This window comes from Sinohyriopsis cumingii, unplaced genomic scaffold (assembly GCF_028554795.1).
Source record: "Sinohyriopsis cumingii isolate HCF-2022 unplaced genomic scaffold, ASM2855479v2 utg002530l, whole genome shotgun sequence".
NCBI lineage: Eukaryota > Metazoa > Mollusca > Bivalvia > Unionida > Unionidae > Sinohyriopsis > Sinohyriopsis cumingii.
Window position 1 is genome coordinate 128329 of NW_028316239.1, and position 14738 is coordinate 143066.

Below are 14738 nucleotides of genomic sequence, written 5' to 3' on the forward strand. Positions count from 1 at the left end.
TGGCACGGGCTAAACACATCTGGTCATGAGGATTGTGAATTTGGACAAGACTACGCTTAATGCTGCGAAGCTCGTTCACTAATAACATCTTTTTGCGTCCTGTCCCTTGAGGAAGAGAGACGTGGGCCATTTTCAGTGTGGCTTTACCATCGGTGATGTCAAACTGGTCATTAGATTGTTGTACGTGTTGAATCTTGTCCATGATTTTGAAAGGGGTTAGTTCTGTATGTCTGCTAAACTCGATCCAAACAGGGGATTTCAAACCGTCGTGATCTATGGATAGTGTCAAGCGATCGTCTTCTTTGGGTTGACATTGTCGCTTGAGTGCGGTGAGCAAAGAATCCCACATCTCGGTGATGAACCCTTCTGCTTTCTCCAAGGGTACGTCGTCCTTGAAATCTTTAAACTTCACCGTGTAGGTGTAAGCCGTGGTTCTAAATTTTCTAGAGGAGCGCTTTTCCGTCTCTCGAATGGAATAGTATTTTTCAGGGTTGACTAAGGGTGACGAACTTGGTTTAGAGGTTTCAAATTCTGGTTCACTCATGTCCTCTTCAAAATCACTGGCATGAATTTGTGCCAAGATTTCAGCCCTGGTACGAGGCGATAGATCACGTTTCTGCCTCTTACTTTCTTCTTCTTTCTTCTCGAATGAATGGGATCGTTTCATCTTGAGTGCAAAACGTCAAATGACTCAAGTTTAAACACCATAGACTAATTTATAGTCTTGGCAAACCAGCGTATATAAAAAGGGTGTGTGTCTTGTCCTTTCACTATTCATTTCACTCTCAAGCCGAGCACAACGATGGAAGAGACTACCCAGATGGAACGTTTCGTCAGAGCTTTGCGAGGGGTCATTAGAAAATTCTCTTCAGACCAGCCGACGGACTACTCTCCTTCCTTTCGAGATAAAAGTCAAGATACTTGCTATATCTGTCAGAAGAAAGGGCATTGGTCTTCAGAGTGTCCAGACCGTCAAAAAAGAACAAAAACAGGGACTAAAAGAGACAAAAGTCAAGATACCTGTTATTATTGTAAAGAAAAAGGACATTGGTCTCCAGATTGCCCAAAAAGGAAACAAGAGGAGTCAGAAGAAAAGAAGGATTCTTCAGAAGAAGAGAGGGATTCTTCGGAAGAAGAGAGGGATTCTTCAGAGGAAGAAGAGGAAGAAAGAAGACAATTCTATTTAAAAGAAGCAAAGAAACAGGAGAAGAAAAGAAGAAGGGAAGAAAATGAGGAAAAAACGGTGAAGAAATTCAAAAAACAGAGAGACTAAACAAGGAGAAAGAAGAAGTCAATGAACTTTTAATTAAAGTGTTCTGTGGTGAATTGTGAATTGGATTGTAAAAAAATGGATAAAAGAATACATGAATGATATAAGGTAAGTGTCTTTGAGTTTTGATTTTAAAATAAGAAGCTACACTCACGCACTCATACACAGACACGTACTATAAGGGTAAAATGGGTGGGGGTTTATTTTTGAGTTACTGACAAATTGAAATTGTATTTCTTTTCGAGAAATGTGGGTGGCCCTGAAAAGGGCCTTTTTATTTTGGTGTAGGGGTGAGTTTAACCAATCAACTTTAACTGCCTTAAGCCTTTGCCACGGCCAAGGCCTACTTCTGATGATTGGGTTGAAATCACTAAGGGTGGTACGACAGGCTTAGTCTCAGTGTTGGCGTGTTTAGCTCGGGAAGGTCGTATTCTCTTCGGTCGTGATAAAGAAGTCTGATACATTTGTTTCAGACTTCTTAACTCCGCTAAAATGTCCAACAGTACCGTAGCCGTTTGATTTTCACCCTCTTGTTTCTTTGCTGCTACTTCTTCTTGCTGTTGTTGCTGTTGTTTTTTTCTTACCTCTTCTTGTTGCTGTTGCTGTAGGAGAAAAGCTTGTTCCGCTTCCTTTTGTCTTTGCATAAATTTCTCCAATTCTTCTTTCTGTCTCTGTCTAAAATTCTCCACTTGCGGTAATGAAGAAGGTAACGAAGGTTCCGGAACAAATTCTTGCGAGGTAAGAAAATCCACAAAATCCCAATGTACCTCTTCTGAAAGTAAGTCCGGGTTCCCTTGGGCAGTCTCCCCTGCTGGTGCACCCCAATGGATCGTTTTCTGAGTTTCCGTCATGTTGAATCACTGTCGCATAGATTGACTGCACACAAGCGCTAACGAATCTATATAGACCACGTGACGTCACAGACTGCTCTCTTCGGATTGGATGCGAGCTGACTGAATTTTGTAACGCGTGTTCGGATTGGTGAATGAATTCAATCCGTTTCAATCCTTCCTGTACCTATAAATAAGCGCAGTTCACTGCATTGATTCACCTTCAAGATGTGGGCCGATGTGCAATCTTCTACGCTTGTGTCTTCCATGATGTTCCGGACGGACATGCTCATGTATGTCCGATCCAAGTGGACCGTTGTCCACAGGACAAACACCAGCCTGTGGATACGTAGGATCTACGTTGAAAGACAAGGATGCCTGAAAAGAGTGCTGATTTACGGACCAACAGTGAGACGTAGCCTAACGACAAGAAGAAGACCAATGCGGTACCATTTATGTTAATGAATACATTAACATAAACCCAAAGGCCCTTTTCAGGGCCAGCCATATTTCTCGAAAAGAGATAGCCTTTCCATTGCCTACCCCTTTTTAAAAAAAAATTTTTTTTAAAAAAAAAATCCCATATTCAATTCCCCTTTGTCCCTAAACAACCCCCAAACTCTATTCCCCATGTTAAATTCCCCTTGTACGTATATCGGCCCACAATTTTTTCCCGTGTTAATTCCCCTTGTACGTATATTAACCCACGATTTTTCGCCATGTTAAATTTCCATTGTACGTATATTCGCCCAGGTGTCTCCGTAATGCTAATTTCCATTGTACGTATAGTGGCCCACTTAACTACTAACACCACACGATTCGTTGAGGTGGACGATCGATCAAATGATGTTTATGTTCGATCAAACGTTTGACAAATTCGGTTTTGCCTGAACCACTAGGTCCAGCAATGAGCATGTTAAAGGGATGGCGAAGATACAAGGCCTCCCAAATGGCATGATCATAGCGTTCGTCGATCACTTTGAAAGTGGAGGAAGAGGGAGCAGAGACAGCAGAGGTAGCCATAGTGCAAGGAATGTCACTTGTGACACGAAGACAGACAAGACAAGAGTTTTTATACTTTTTTTAGGACACGTTTATTGATTTTATTAAAATAAAACACGAAGACAAAAAAAAAAAAAATACAAAAAAATAAAATACATAAAAGCCAAAGGGTTAAGTACAACGATAAAATACACATCAAAACGATCAAAGTGGAATATAAACAAGTCTCTGTACAACATGTTTTTGGTAACCAAGATATCCTAGGGACAATGTGTAAAGTTCTTACAGACTATGCATGGGGTAATATCACACAAATGTCCTCCCGAAATGGTTTTTCGGGAATGTCCATGACAGTCCTGTCCTGAAGGAAGCGGTTGTCCTCGGTGAAGGGTTGTTCTGGCACTGTCACTAATACAGGTTTCAAAGTGACTTTTTTTTTTAAGGACGTTTAAATGGAGGATCACAAATTTCGGGCATAATGGGCCGCTTCTTGGGTCCAAGCCTCAGAACCCCAATTTTTCCAGTCACGTACATCTGTCCAATGAGGGTGTAAATCATAAGCTTCACACACATCGTCATACACATCTGCGGTAACTAAAAGTTGTCGAATCATGTTTTTCCCGTAGAGGTCGAGAAGTATTCAAATGAAAACGCAAGGCTTTGAGCAGAATGAGTCTCTCGTGGACATTTAAAGGAACCACTTTCATGTTGTTGTTTTTTTGGGTGGTAAGTACTGTTCTTAAACATTATTATATCCCTCTGTTATTCCAGGATTGCATCATTTATCGTAATATTAACGTCGGCAGCAACTGTTGTGCAATTTTGTTAAGATTTTTGGTTGAAAAGTGAGTATCTATGTATGCATATTTTCATAGTACGATGATTATTTGTTGCTGTTATAGTAGAATTGTTTATTATATTTTGTTGTTAAATTTATTTGACAGCCATTATGAGCAATATTGTTGTAGTATTTGATATGAGATTTTAATGTTCATGTTTTAGCAATAATGGTTGTTATTATTAACAAATAAATAAATCTGAAATGGTATTAGTGTTTGTCTTTTCTTTGCTTATACTAGTTAGACATGATGTCTTTTCTTCTTTTTCTCTTTCTAACCCATCATACAAATTTATGTTGTTAATTTTTGTATAAATAACCTCTTAATTATTTTCCAATTCTGACTTGACTTTCATGGCAACCAAAACGCAATACCGGTGCCTACAACGCACAGAATATAACAAATGTCTTTTGAAAACATAAATTATAATCAACGCAGATAAAATACGCATACACACGTATTAACGATACTGAGTGTATGTGAAACAGGAAGAGTCAATAGTCGTCGCAAATAAAAATATTCATCCATCATAAATGAAATCGTGATTACTTAATTAAGGCATTACCATGACAAAGTTGGCGTGTACAAACCACACGCGGGTGACAATAACTCGTATTCAGTCTTGATACATTATAACAAATATATTATTACTTCCGTCTGATGTATTCCGGTAATGGTTAAAATAAAGGTTCATTCCCCGATTGGTTTCATGCGATGGTCGTCTGAGAGTTATGCGTTGGTACGTTACTGTCTTTTGAATGGATATGTGTAGTTTTTCAGTCTTCTTGTGATTCTGAAGCGATAAAAGACGCGTGAGAAAGGTCGAATCGAGCGGACGGTTGTGGTCACGCTTGCACTCCTTAGTCCCTGTGTTCATTTATAGTACCGATAAGGTGATTTCATGTTGTCAAAGATTTCGTCGTAATTTATTGATAAAACGTAAGACTCCTGTGATACACACATGCGATATTTTTCTTACTGCAGAAGAGCTGTTGCATTTTCTGCTCTGTGTTGTTAGCAGCACTCTCCATGGCTTACAGGAAGCTGTATGTAAACCATTGCCAAAAACTTAACCACAACTATCTCAGAGTACCCATCGGGAAAGCCATCTGTAGTGTTGAGTAAAACAGCTTTCATAAAGGGATCTGCGTCAAACACCGCAAACGAGTCCTCGCTGAGTATGACAGCAACACATAGTTAGTCTGGCGACTGTCGCGAGTACCCAGTAATGTTAAACCTCCCCTAGTGAATTTCATTCACTTTGTGCTTGATGAGAGCGTCTAACATTTTTCTCATGTACTTGCACTGCCTCTTTTCTGCATCGTGGAATATTGCTCTGTAAAGCAAACTGAGTTTTGATGTCATTCTGATACGTATGACGCCAAAGCACTTGTTTAATTTGCCAGTTCTTGAATATCCTTTACAATGTCCTCATCAAAAGCGCCACTAGCATCAGACGCAGTGGGCGAGTTATCATGTTTCTTTGAGGGCTACTCTTTCATGCACGATATTCTGCAGTTTCTTTTTAGTTTTATTTGCTTCAAAGATCTGCCCATGTTTGTTTCGTTCCATTTCTAAGGTTTGTGCTAAATTTACCAACTTACCAATGTGCTCTGTGTTTCGGAGAATTCGTACAATGCGTTTCTTTAATGAGATAGACCATTAATGAGAATGCTCAAGAGGGTACGTTCTCGTGTGGGCAAAATTGTAATTGGGATAGAGGCGAGGAAAGGTGGAATGGTGCCAAAGGGGATGGGGGACAAAAAAGGAAAAGTGGCAGTTTCATACTATTGATTTGTCTAGAACAGTGGTTCCCAAGCTTTTCAAGTAGAGGGCCATAACTACAATTTTTGGTAACTAAGCGGGCCACAACGTTATAAAATTATAAATGTTTATCAATGCGTATAAAAGTCGTGTAATATCATTCTTAAATATATTAACTTTCAGCAACCAAATTCTAAAACTTCAAAAGCAGACAGTGTCAGTCCTGCACTACAGTCATTTTCGGTTTTAAATCAAATCCGCAGATTAAGCAAACCGGTTTACCACTACGACTAGGCACAGACATACATTTATCCGTCCAATCTGCGTTGAATTCACGACAAGCAACGTCCTCACGTTTTCGCTTATTAGCATTGTTTATCCACGTTCATGCTTATCGGCTTTAAGGGTAAATTTTTATTTGAAAAATCTAATTTCAACACGAAACTGCATACTAAACAGTTGTAACAGACGACATCATGGCCTCTTGCGCACTCTGATTGGTCGACAAGGCTGGGAAAAGGGTATTTCCAAACGTTTCGTTCGCTAACTCAACGGGCGCATTCGTTAAGTATATCCGAGCACAACAACCACGCGCTGAGTGATTAATCGAACGCCGACGGAGCTCCGAGTGCTCGACCAAAATGACAGACTTCTTAGAAATAACATTCTAGATTCTAGAATACTGTAGACCGCGGATTATTGCAACTTTCGTCTAGTTATTATTTATTTATTTGAACGTCAATAAATTTTTGAAATTATTAAGATACATTATAGTAAATATAGAGGCCCCGCGAGCCACTTTCTGTGAGCTGACGGGCTACAAGTTGCCCGCGGGTCGTTGTTTGGGAACCTCTGGTCTAGAACTACGAAACACTTAAAAAAAGTAAGCTTAATATACAAATTTTGTGCGCAAAAGAAGCATGTTCATTTCTTACAGCGATACACAGTAAGTCAAAAATTAACTACGCTCGGTTGTGTACAGTTCGCAATGCTCAAGCTCAATCGTAAATGGACGTGAACGTGACCTGTGATGTTACCACATAATAACTGCAAAATAAATACAATGATTTCTCCCAGTAAAGTACATCCCACTACGCATGCGCCCCGCATCATATGAGCTGCCATTTTCTTTGGCGTATATTCAAGGTGTAAGTGTTGGTGTTGCTTAACATTATCTTGACGAAGTGTGACAAAAATGCGGTGTTTCGGGATTTTATTCACTTTGACTTCAATAGCATATGCTTTAGGAGAAGGTAAGCTTATGGTGAATACATCGAAGGCGCGTAACAATTAAGCAAGGACTTAATATCTTTCTGAAATTCAGCCTGCGTTTTGTCCTTCATTTGACCCAATTGTAATCATCGTCAGCTGATTTTCTGTAGCATTAGCATTAGCATACGGCATTAGCTTTGTGGTGATGGTAGAGAAGAAAGCCATGTGCAATTGCATACTGCCACTTTATAGACTTCTTAGTCCTAAAATGTAAGACGTGGACTTAATTATGCGATGTCAGTCATCGATTTAGTCATTATTTTACCCCTCCCCCCCCCCCAACAAACGTATTAAAATAATGAAAGGTCTAAATTATATATTTTGTTTAAATGCTTGAAACGTACTGATTTCGTTCATTAATTTCTACTGATTAATTTTACTGCGGACCGAGGTCTTAAACGAAGTCCTGTTGTATTTCAAACGAAACGTGAGTTCTAGTACTAAAACGGCGTCCATATTTGCTTGGACGAGTCAATTATTCCAACCACCGGAGTTCATCATCTTCGATAAGCTCCAAATTATTTCATAAATTTCAACAACTTTGTGAGTTGCAACCCCTTGAACCCATGTACTTAAACGGTAAGCTGCTTGACCGTTTAATTATGTCCATTTTTTTCTTTTGAGAAATATTAAAACTAGACACTGAAAATGGACTTGTCCAGTAACAAGAAAGGACAATGAGCTGTGTGATTGTTTACTTTAAAAACTCCCCTTTGAATTTAGGGACCTGCTAGCAACAGGTGGGTAAGAAATTGTAAATTAGTGAGTGAAATGACCAAGTTTTATATATTTGTAATAACCTTGATTAATTTTGTTTTTTCATCATTCTTTATCTAGGATCCAAAGAGGAAAAATTATTTGTTCTTTCAAAGCCTTAAAAACACCTTGAAAATTCAAAATATTGCCTGGGTACCTTGAAAAGCCTTGATTTATTTTTAAAACCACAAGGAAATAATAGTTTACATTTTACAGAATAAAATAAAAAGCAAAGGGGCAAAAAGCAAGAAGAAAAAAACAATCTCTAAATTTTTTCCACAACTGTCCACTGTGCAGTTGGACATTTTATACTTCGATTTTACAAAGCCCAGATGTAGCAGTGGTTTTAGTTTGCATCATTTGCTTTGACACGGCTGGCTGCTGATTCCATCTTTGCGTCTAGATGAAGAAAAATATAATAGTTTGGATTAGAAGAGCTTTCTTGTAGAGTTTTTCTAAATGCAAATTATGCCAGACGGTCACATGCAGCTGAAAAATTATGAAAATAGTTCAAAATCCAGTTCTATATTGGGATTGAATAGAAATAGGAAAAACGAATTTGCAATGAACATGATGAAACTAAAAATATAGAATACAGCTAAGCTGAGGGAATTTTTAATATATCTAGTGGTATGTTTAATATTAATGGGAAAGATATAAATGTTCATACTATTGACTTCATGTTTTATTGTGATTTTTTTAATAAAAAAATTGCAAGAAATGTTTCTTGTATGGAGTAAAAGTATTAACTTGTTTACATACAGTTACATTTATGTATTCTTTAAAATTAAGTTAATAATGCACATTGATAAACGTGATTTTGAACCTTGAAAATTTTGAATGAAATATGCTATTAAACCACATGCAAGTCCCTTTAGTGGTGGGAGCATAGAAACATTAAAAATGCACCAAAAATACTGAACTAACTTCATTTATATCATATATACCATAGTGTATATTGGTTGTGTGCGTATAATTCATATCTGTGAAATTTAATAATAGTTATATATATGTACTTTCTTTACTGCAAGTGATGCAACTCAAATTAACAACCACTCTGGCGGCCTGTTGGTTAGATCGTACGTCTTGGATGTGAGAGGTCATGGGTTTGAATCCCGGCCAAGTCATACCAAAAGACTTACAAAAATGATACTAACAGCTACCTCACTTGGCGCTCAGCATTAAGAGGTTAGTGTTAGGACTGGTCGGCCTGGTGTTAGGATAATGTGACTGGCTGGGACATCATGCTCCATGTCTGTAGCATGATGCCCCAATGATAGACATCACTATAAACTGTCACACTGCAGACATTGTAGCAATATGACTGACATTTTTAAAAAAATGTTACATTAAAAACCTAAATCACACAACACAGACACAACTCATATTGACAAAATGCTGGAAACTGCGCATCTTGGCAACTGTTTTGAAAATAAATAAATTTAATATTAGCAGCGTATATTGCAGTATATACACAAGTTTAATGCTTAACTCGTTCACCCCCAATACCACATGTAGGCATGATGAGGCTGTACCATACTTCCGAGCTCTGCAGCATCAAGGTCATTTAAGATACACCAACATGGGTGGTATTACTAAAATGCAGACAGATATAGCTCTGCAATGATACCAAATAATCTGGACATTTCTAGTTGCACTACAAAATACAGAGGGAGAAACCTGATTTTTTTTTCACCCAAAATTCACTTGTGGTCGGAATGTGATTTTGTGTCCGGATTTTAGATCTTTTGGCCTCAGATCTAATGTAGACCGGTCTGAACTGTACACACACAGGTGAACATTTGTAAAAACTAGGATACGGTGGCCATTTGGAATAAAGAGTGGTATCCATACGAAAATGATAGGTCCATTAAACAAAAAAATGAAAGAAATCCAACTTTTACCCTTCTGCTCATGCACAAGCAAAATAACCAATGGAAAATGATGTTTCTAATACAACTAGGCATTAGTCTCATGGAAAATCTGTTGAAAGTCAGTGTATTATTATGTATTCAGAAATAGCCTCCAAAATGTCTTTCCTACTTGCACTTCAGGCTAAAACGACTAAAACCTCCACAGATAAAATGGTCATTTGTTCAACACATTTTCCCACTCAGCAGAGGGTTGAAGCATAACTGGCAAGTCCTTGAATTTGCCGTCCGTCAAATGTGCATATGGAGGACTTGTGTATGTGATTTTCTGCATCCCAGGTTATAAAAAAAATTGCGTCCAAATATGCATGATTAAGCCTGTCAGGGACCTGACAGTATTATCATTGGTCGGTCATAAGCACGATCTAAAAGAACTTTGTTTTGTATCTTTTTTAATTATTTTTGCCTTTGCCATTTTCAATCAAATGCTGACAGTATAACAGAACAATGCAAGGCATAAAATTGAGCTGTTGGAAATGTTGCTTTATTGTGTGACAAAATATGCACAGAGATCTTGGAAATGCTTAATTACGCGTATTTGGATGCCAGTGTTTGACCTGGGACACAGAAAATCACTGATGTGAGAGTCCTCCGTACGCATGTAATAGGTGTGTGACAAAATTCAAAGACTTGCCAGTCCTGCTTCAGCCACCTGCTTTGTGGGAAAATGTGTTGATCAATTAGCTGTGCTGATATTTACAATGACAGAATTCAGTGACTGAAAGACCCCTTGATGTACATACATGTTGCCATTATAAGAGTACATCAAAAAGAACTTCAAAGGCTTTGACTGGCAGCCGGATGCGAAAATCTACTGATATTTACAGTGATTGAATTCAGTGTCAGAAAGACCCAGAGATGTACATGGGGTCATCTATAAAAAATAGTAGATCAAATAAACAACTTTAGCTTTCATTATTGTGTTCATTTCCGAATGTATTGGAATAAGTAGTGCACGAGAATCAAGACATGTTGAGACTTAGACAAAATGTCATTCGTAAATTTGGATAAGTATTTTGGGGTTAAACGGCAAACTTACAAAGATTATAACGAGATTAAGAAGAGTGCTAAAGCTGCTAGAATTGATAGTTCGGATAGGACAGTAGCTAAGTGTAAGAAAGTGTGTGATGCCTAGCCTAGTGTTTGGAATAAGTCCTTACTTGGATTGACAAAATTCAGGATCATTCTGATGGACGAACAAGAGCTATTTAAGAGGTACAATGACTGACCATATTTTTTTAAAAATGCCCCTCACCTTAGCCCGGTTAGTTCTAGTGTTGTAGCGAAAGTATTCATGAAGACATCAATAGCTAGGCTTAGTTTTGATATCAGTTTAGTTGACAAACTCTTGCCCGTTCACAAGCATATGTTTTGATGGCTGATTGACCATTAACCCTTTTCCGAGTAAGGTAGCAACTATCAATTTCCTGCATGATATCCTTTGATGATAAAACATACAAACATGTGTTTTAAGATCAGAATTGGTGATCTAGATATATATTAGTTGCCTCTTGTACACTATTTCGTCAATAAATTAGTTTGAAACTGTAAGTGAACCAGTAGGCCTGACGGGAAGTAATGGCGGACTTTGCTAAGTCTGGGATGTACCAGTTTATTAGATTGTTTTCATAAATCATTGGGCAAATATGTTTAGAAAAATATACAGATCATTGAAAGCAAAGCCACAATGTATTATTTTATTAAAGATTTAATTTTAAAATGCAACTTATTTAGGTCAGACATGTATGGGACAATTCTATGTTGTGGAATTCGCGAGATGCGCTTTACGGTCTAAGATGTTTTCCGACCTGACACATATTTTCAAAAATATGGGGAACAAACAGCAAATCAGATACTATTTAACCATTGCCTAAAATTACTGCAAGGACGCAGACAAATAAATAAATCTTAAATTTGCAATCCTGTCAATGGACTGTTTTACTGAAGCTATATTAAAGCTAGTGATTACATATCGAAAACCTATATCTAAAAAAAGATGCACTCATGTCTGTGTTGATTCTGTAGGCATGAAGGGACTGCACCTTTTGATGGTGGGACTCCCATTTTTACCAAAATGGGAGTCCTGGACTCTTAGTTTTAAAATCCTAGTGAGACCTCTGATGCATATAAAATATTAGTTTCTCATGAGAATCACTTTAAAATCATGTTTATTTTCCACATCTTTCTTGGGTTTGGTGATTATACGGTTCTAACATCCTGTTGCTACAAATGCTGTGACAGTTACAGGTCACATAATAACAGCGCAAGAAACTGACGTGCATGTGTTTTCCATTTGGGAGAGTTGTAATCTAGCTATTAAAGAAGTTAAACCAAACCTTAATTTTGTTTTAATCAACAAAACATAATATGGGTGTGTGTGTGTCAATGTATCTACTGGCAATTATTTTTAGACCGAACCTTTGTTTTTTTTTTTGTTAATGAGTAAAAGTAACATTTGTGTGCGTACATTTACAAACTGGTGACTATTTTTGTGCGTAAAATAGGAAAAGTCTGCGTATATGATGCATGATGCCTATATAGATAAAACAGTCATTGATAGCATTTATGACTTGAAATGTTGATTTTGCATATTTTGTACTGCAAATAATGAGCAATTTCCTTGCATGTATGATGTAATAAAATATGAAGAAGAAAATGAATCCATCTTGCTTTTAGTTCCACCAAAACATCCAGTAACTGTATTAACCACATCACTTGTTTAGAAAACAATATCAGCATGTGAAAACTTCTACAAGCAACAAACAAATACTGGGAAAAGAGTTAATAGAAGTATTTTGCCTGATTAGAAAGTCTTTTAATCAAAATGATCTAAAAATTCATTTTTGCAGTACAATCATGACAAGGGATAAACACAAGAAAAACTACGCATAATCACAAATTATAACATTGATGAATATCCTACTTTGATTAGAAAAATAAATGTAAATTAATATCAATGATTCCAAGCCCTTCTTGATTTGAACAATAGAGACTAATTACTTAACATGCAGCAGGAATAAAATCACAGAAGAACCTAATTTGGCTGACTAGAAACAGTATTTTTGTGACTTCACAATTAAACTAATAATGTAATAAGGTCACTGATGTAAACCCCTTGTTTTCATCTATAACTTGGCAACAGTCAAACTATAAATTTCTCCAATAAAAGAAAGAACACAAAATATTTAATATGACTAGATAAAACAGTCTTTTGCAATTGGACTAAATTGGAAGATGTCAGCTTATTTAGCCGTGTTAAAAACCAAAATTTACATTTTTCTAGAGAAACTTGTTTGTGTCCTACTTAAGTAAATCCATCAAAGTCCAAAGTGCAGAGTTCATTGTGTTTACAAAGGGGACATTAAAGCATAGTCATGTTCTTCTTCAGACATAGTAGCATATCAACATTCTCTGCACTGATTTCTGCCCTTTGGCTTGAAACACTATCTCCTGCAGTACAGTAAGACTCTTTCAGAAGGGACAGATGTTGCTGGTATGCAGAGCATCTCTCTTGCATAACTGGATAACACAGGAAACATGTTGATGATCTTGCCACCACTGTAATGCATTCTGGGCAAGAGGAATGTACTCCTGGTCCTTATAGCTCTATTTCTTCAGTTACTTTTCCAAGAACGGTCTTAGTATTTTTCTCCACTTTCACTCCAAAAAGGATGCAAGATCAACATTAATTATTTTTGGAGAAAAAGAACTTGCATCTGTTGGAGCAATGCAAGCATCAGCAGATGTAGATAAGACAGAAACAGAGTCAACTTGAGCTAATGTGGATGAGTCAGAAGCATCCTCATCTGTCTTTATTATTTTCATTTGGTGAGATGATATTCTCAGCTTAGAAGGCTGGTAATGCAGGAAGAGGTGGAACATCACTATCTGTTTAACTTTCTTTGGCTGAGTCTGTTTGTAAGTCGATGCAGACAGAGCCAAGTGGTTGAAGACTTCAAATCGATTGCTAGTCAGAAAAGGTAGGTTTTTGAACCTGGGGTCCAATCTTTTGCTGTCTGGAGGAAATCCTTGTTTCGTTCATATCTGATTGAAAGATCTTTCACAATAGTTGCTTTAATTCTTTACCTTCTGTTAACGCATATATGCGACCATAAAAATAGCCTTGTAACCCCAGAGACGCATATACAAGCTGCTAATAATACTCTCTCTTTCCCGGCTGGTGCATACATGCATTTCTGGCCATGGGTTGGGAAACCCCAGATACGCATATACACGTTTAATATTAAAGCTTTGCATTTGATGAAATTGCAAACATCCATTCTCTTTTATAATAATTAGCCAATGAAAATAGTCCTTACATGATGAACATATTCTGTTAGTAGTTTTACAGCATATAAGCGGGAAATTCTATTGAAAATGAGGTAAATGGTGACAGTAAAACAAATGTCAACATTCATGTATTCCGACGATGATTCTGATGGAAGTTTTGAAGGATTTGAAAGTGATGATATTGATTTTAACCACATTCAAGATGAAGGATTGGACATTAGTATAAGTCCTGTTTCGACACCTGACATTTCAGATTTATCTGAAATGTGAGACAATTAAATCTGGTCGGAACACGGTGAGACCGGTAAATGTGGACGAATTTACATCAGTTTCAGGGCCAGCATTTATTTTAGAAGAAAATGCAAAGGAAATAGGTTTCTTTTTACGAGCTTCAGGCAGTATAATAAAAATTACCAAATCTGCAGTAAAATAGTGGACATATTGGAGTGCAGAATGGTGAGAAAAGTAATCTATGTTTTAAACACGTATATTGAGATATATTTTTTTAATTATAAATATGTGAATATAAACATTGATTCCTATGGATTATATGTACTTGGTGGTGGAAATGAGTGGCACAGAACATTGGTAAGTGTTTAAAATTTTATTTTTCATTACATAGTTTGCATGGGACAAAATTGATGCAGAAAATGTAGATGGCATGTAAATAACTCAAGAAGTTCTCACTCAGGCAGCTGTTATGATGCTCTGGGGTTCAGCCTACAAACTGCTGATAGAAGGCAGGCTGCTAATCAGGCTTAGTAGCCAGGGCAGCAAGTACTTG

At 37.2% G+C, this 14738-nt stretch overlaps 1 protein-coding gene across 2 annotated transcripts in view; it reads left to right on the forward strand.

The window, feature by feature from the left end:
* Nucleotides 1-6800: 6800 nt before the first annotated feature.
* Nucleotides 6801-14738, forward strand: part of LOC149770178 (neuroplastin-like) — a 45583-nt gene continuing 37645 nt past the window's right edge. Inside the window, exon 1 of one of the 2 annotated variants that reach the window (XM_089949274.1) lies at nucleotides 6801-6958. In XM_089949274.1, coding sequence (XP_089805400.1) covers nucleotides 6901-6958 — 58 coding nt within the window. In that variant the 5' untranslated portion in view covers nucleotides 6801-6900. The remainder of the gene's footprint in view (nucleotides 6959-14738) is intronic. The other variant, XM_089949275.1, reaches the window with a different exon arrangement.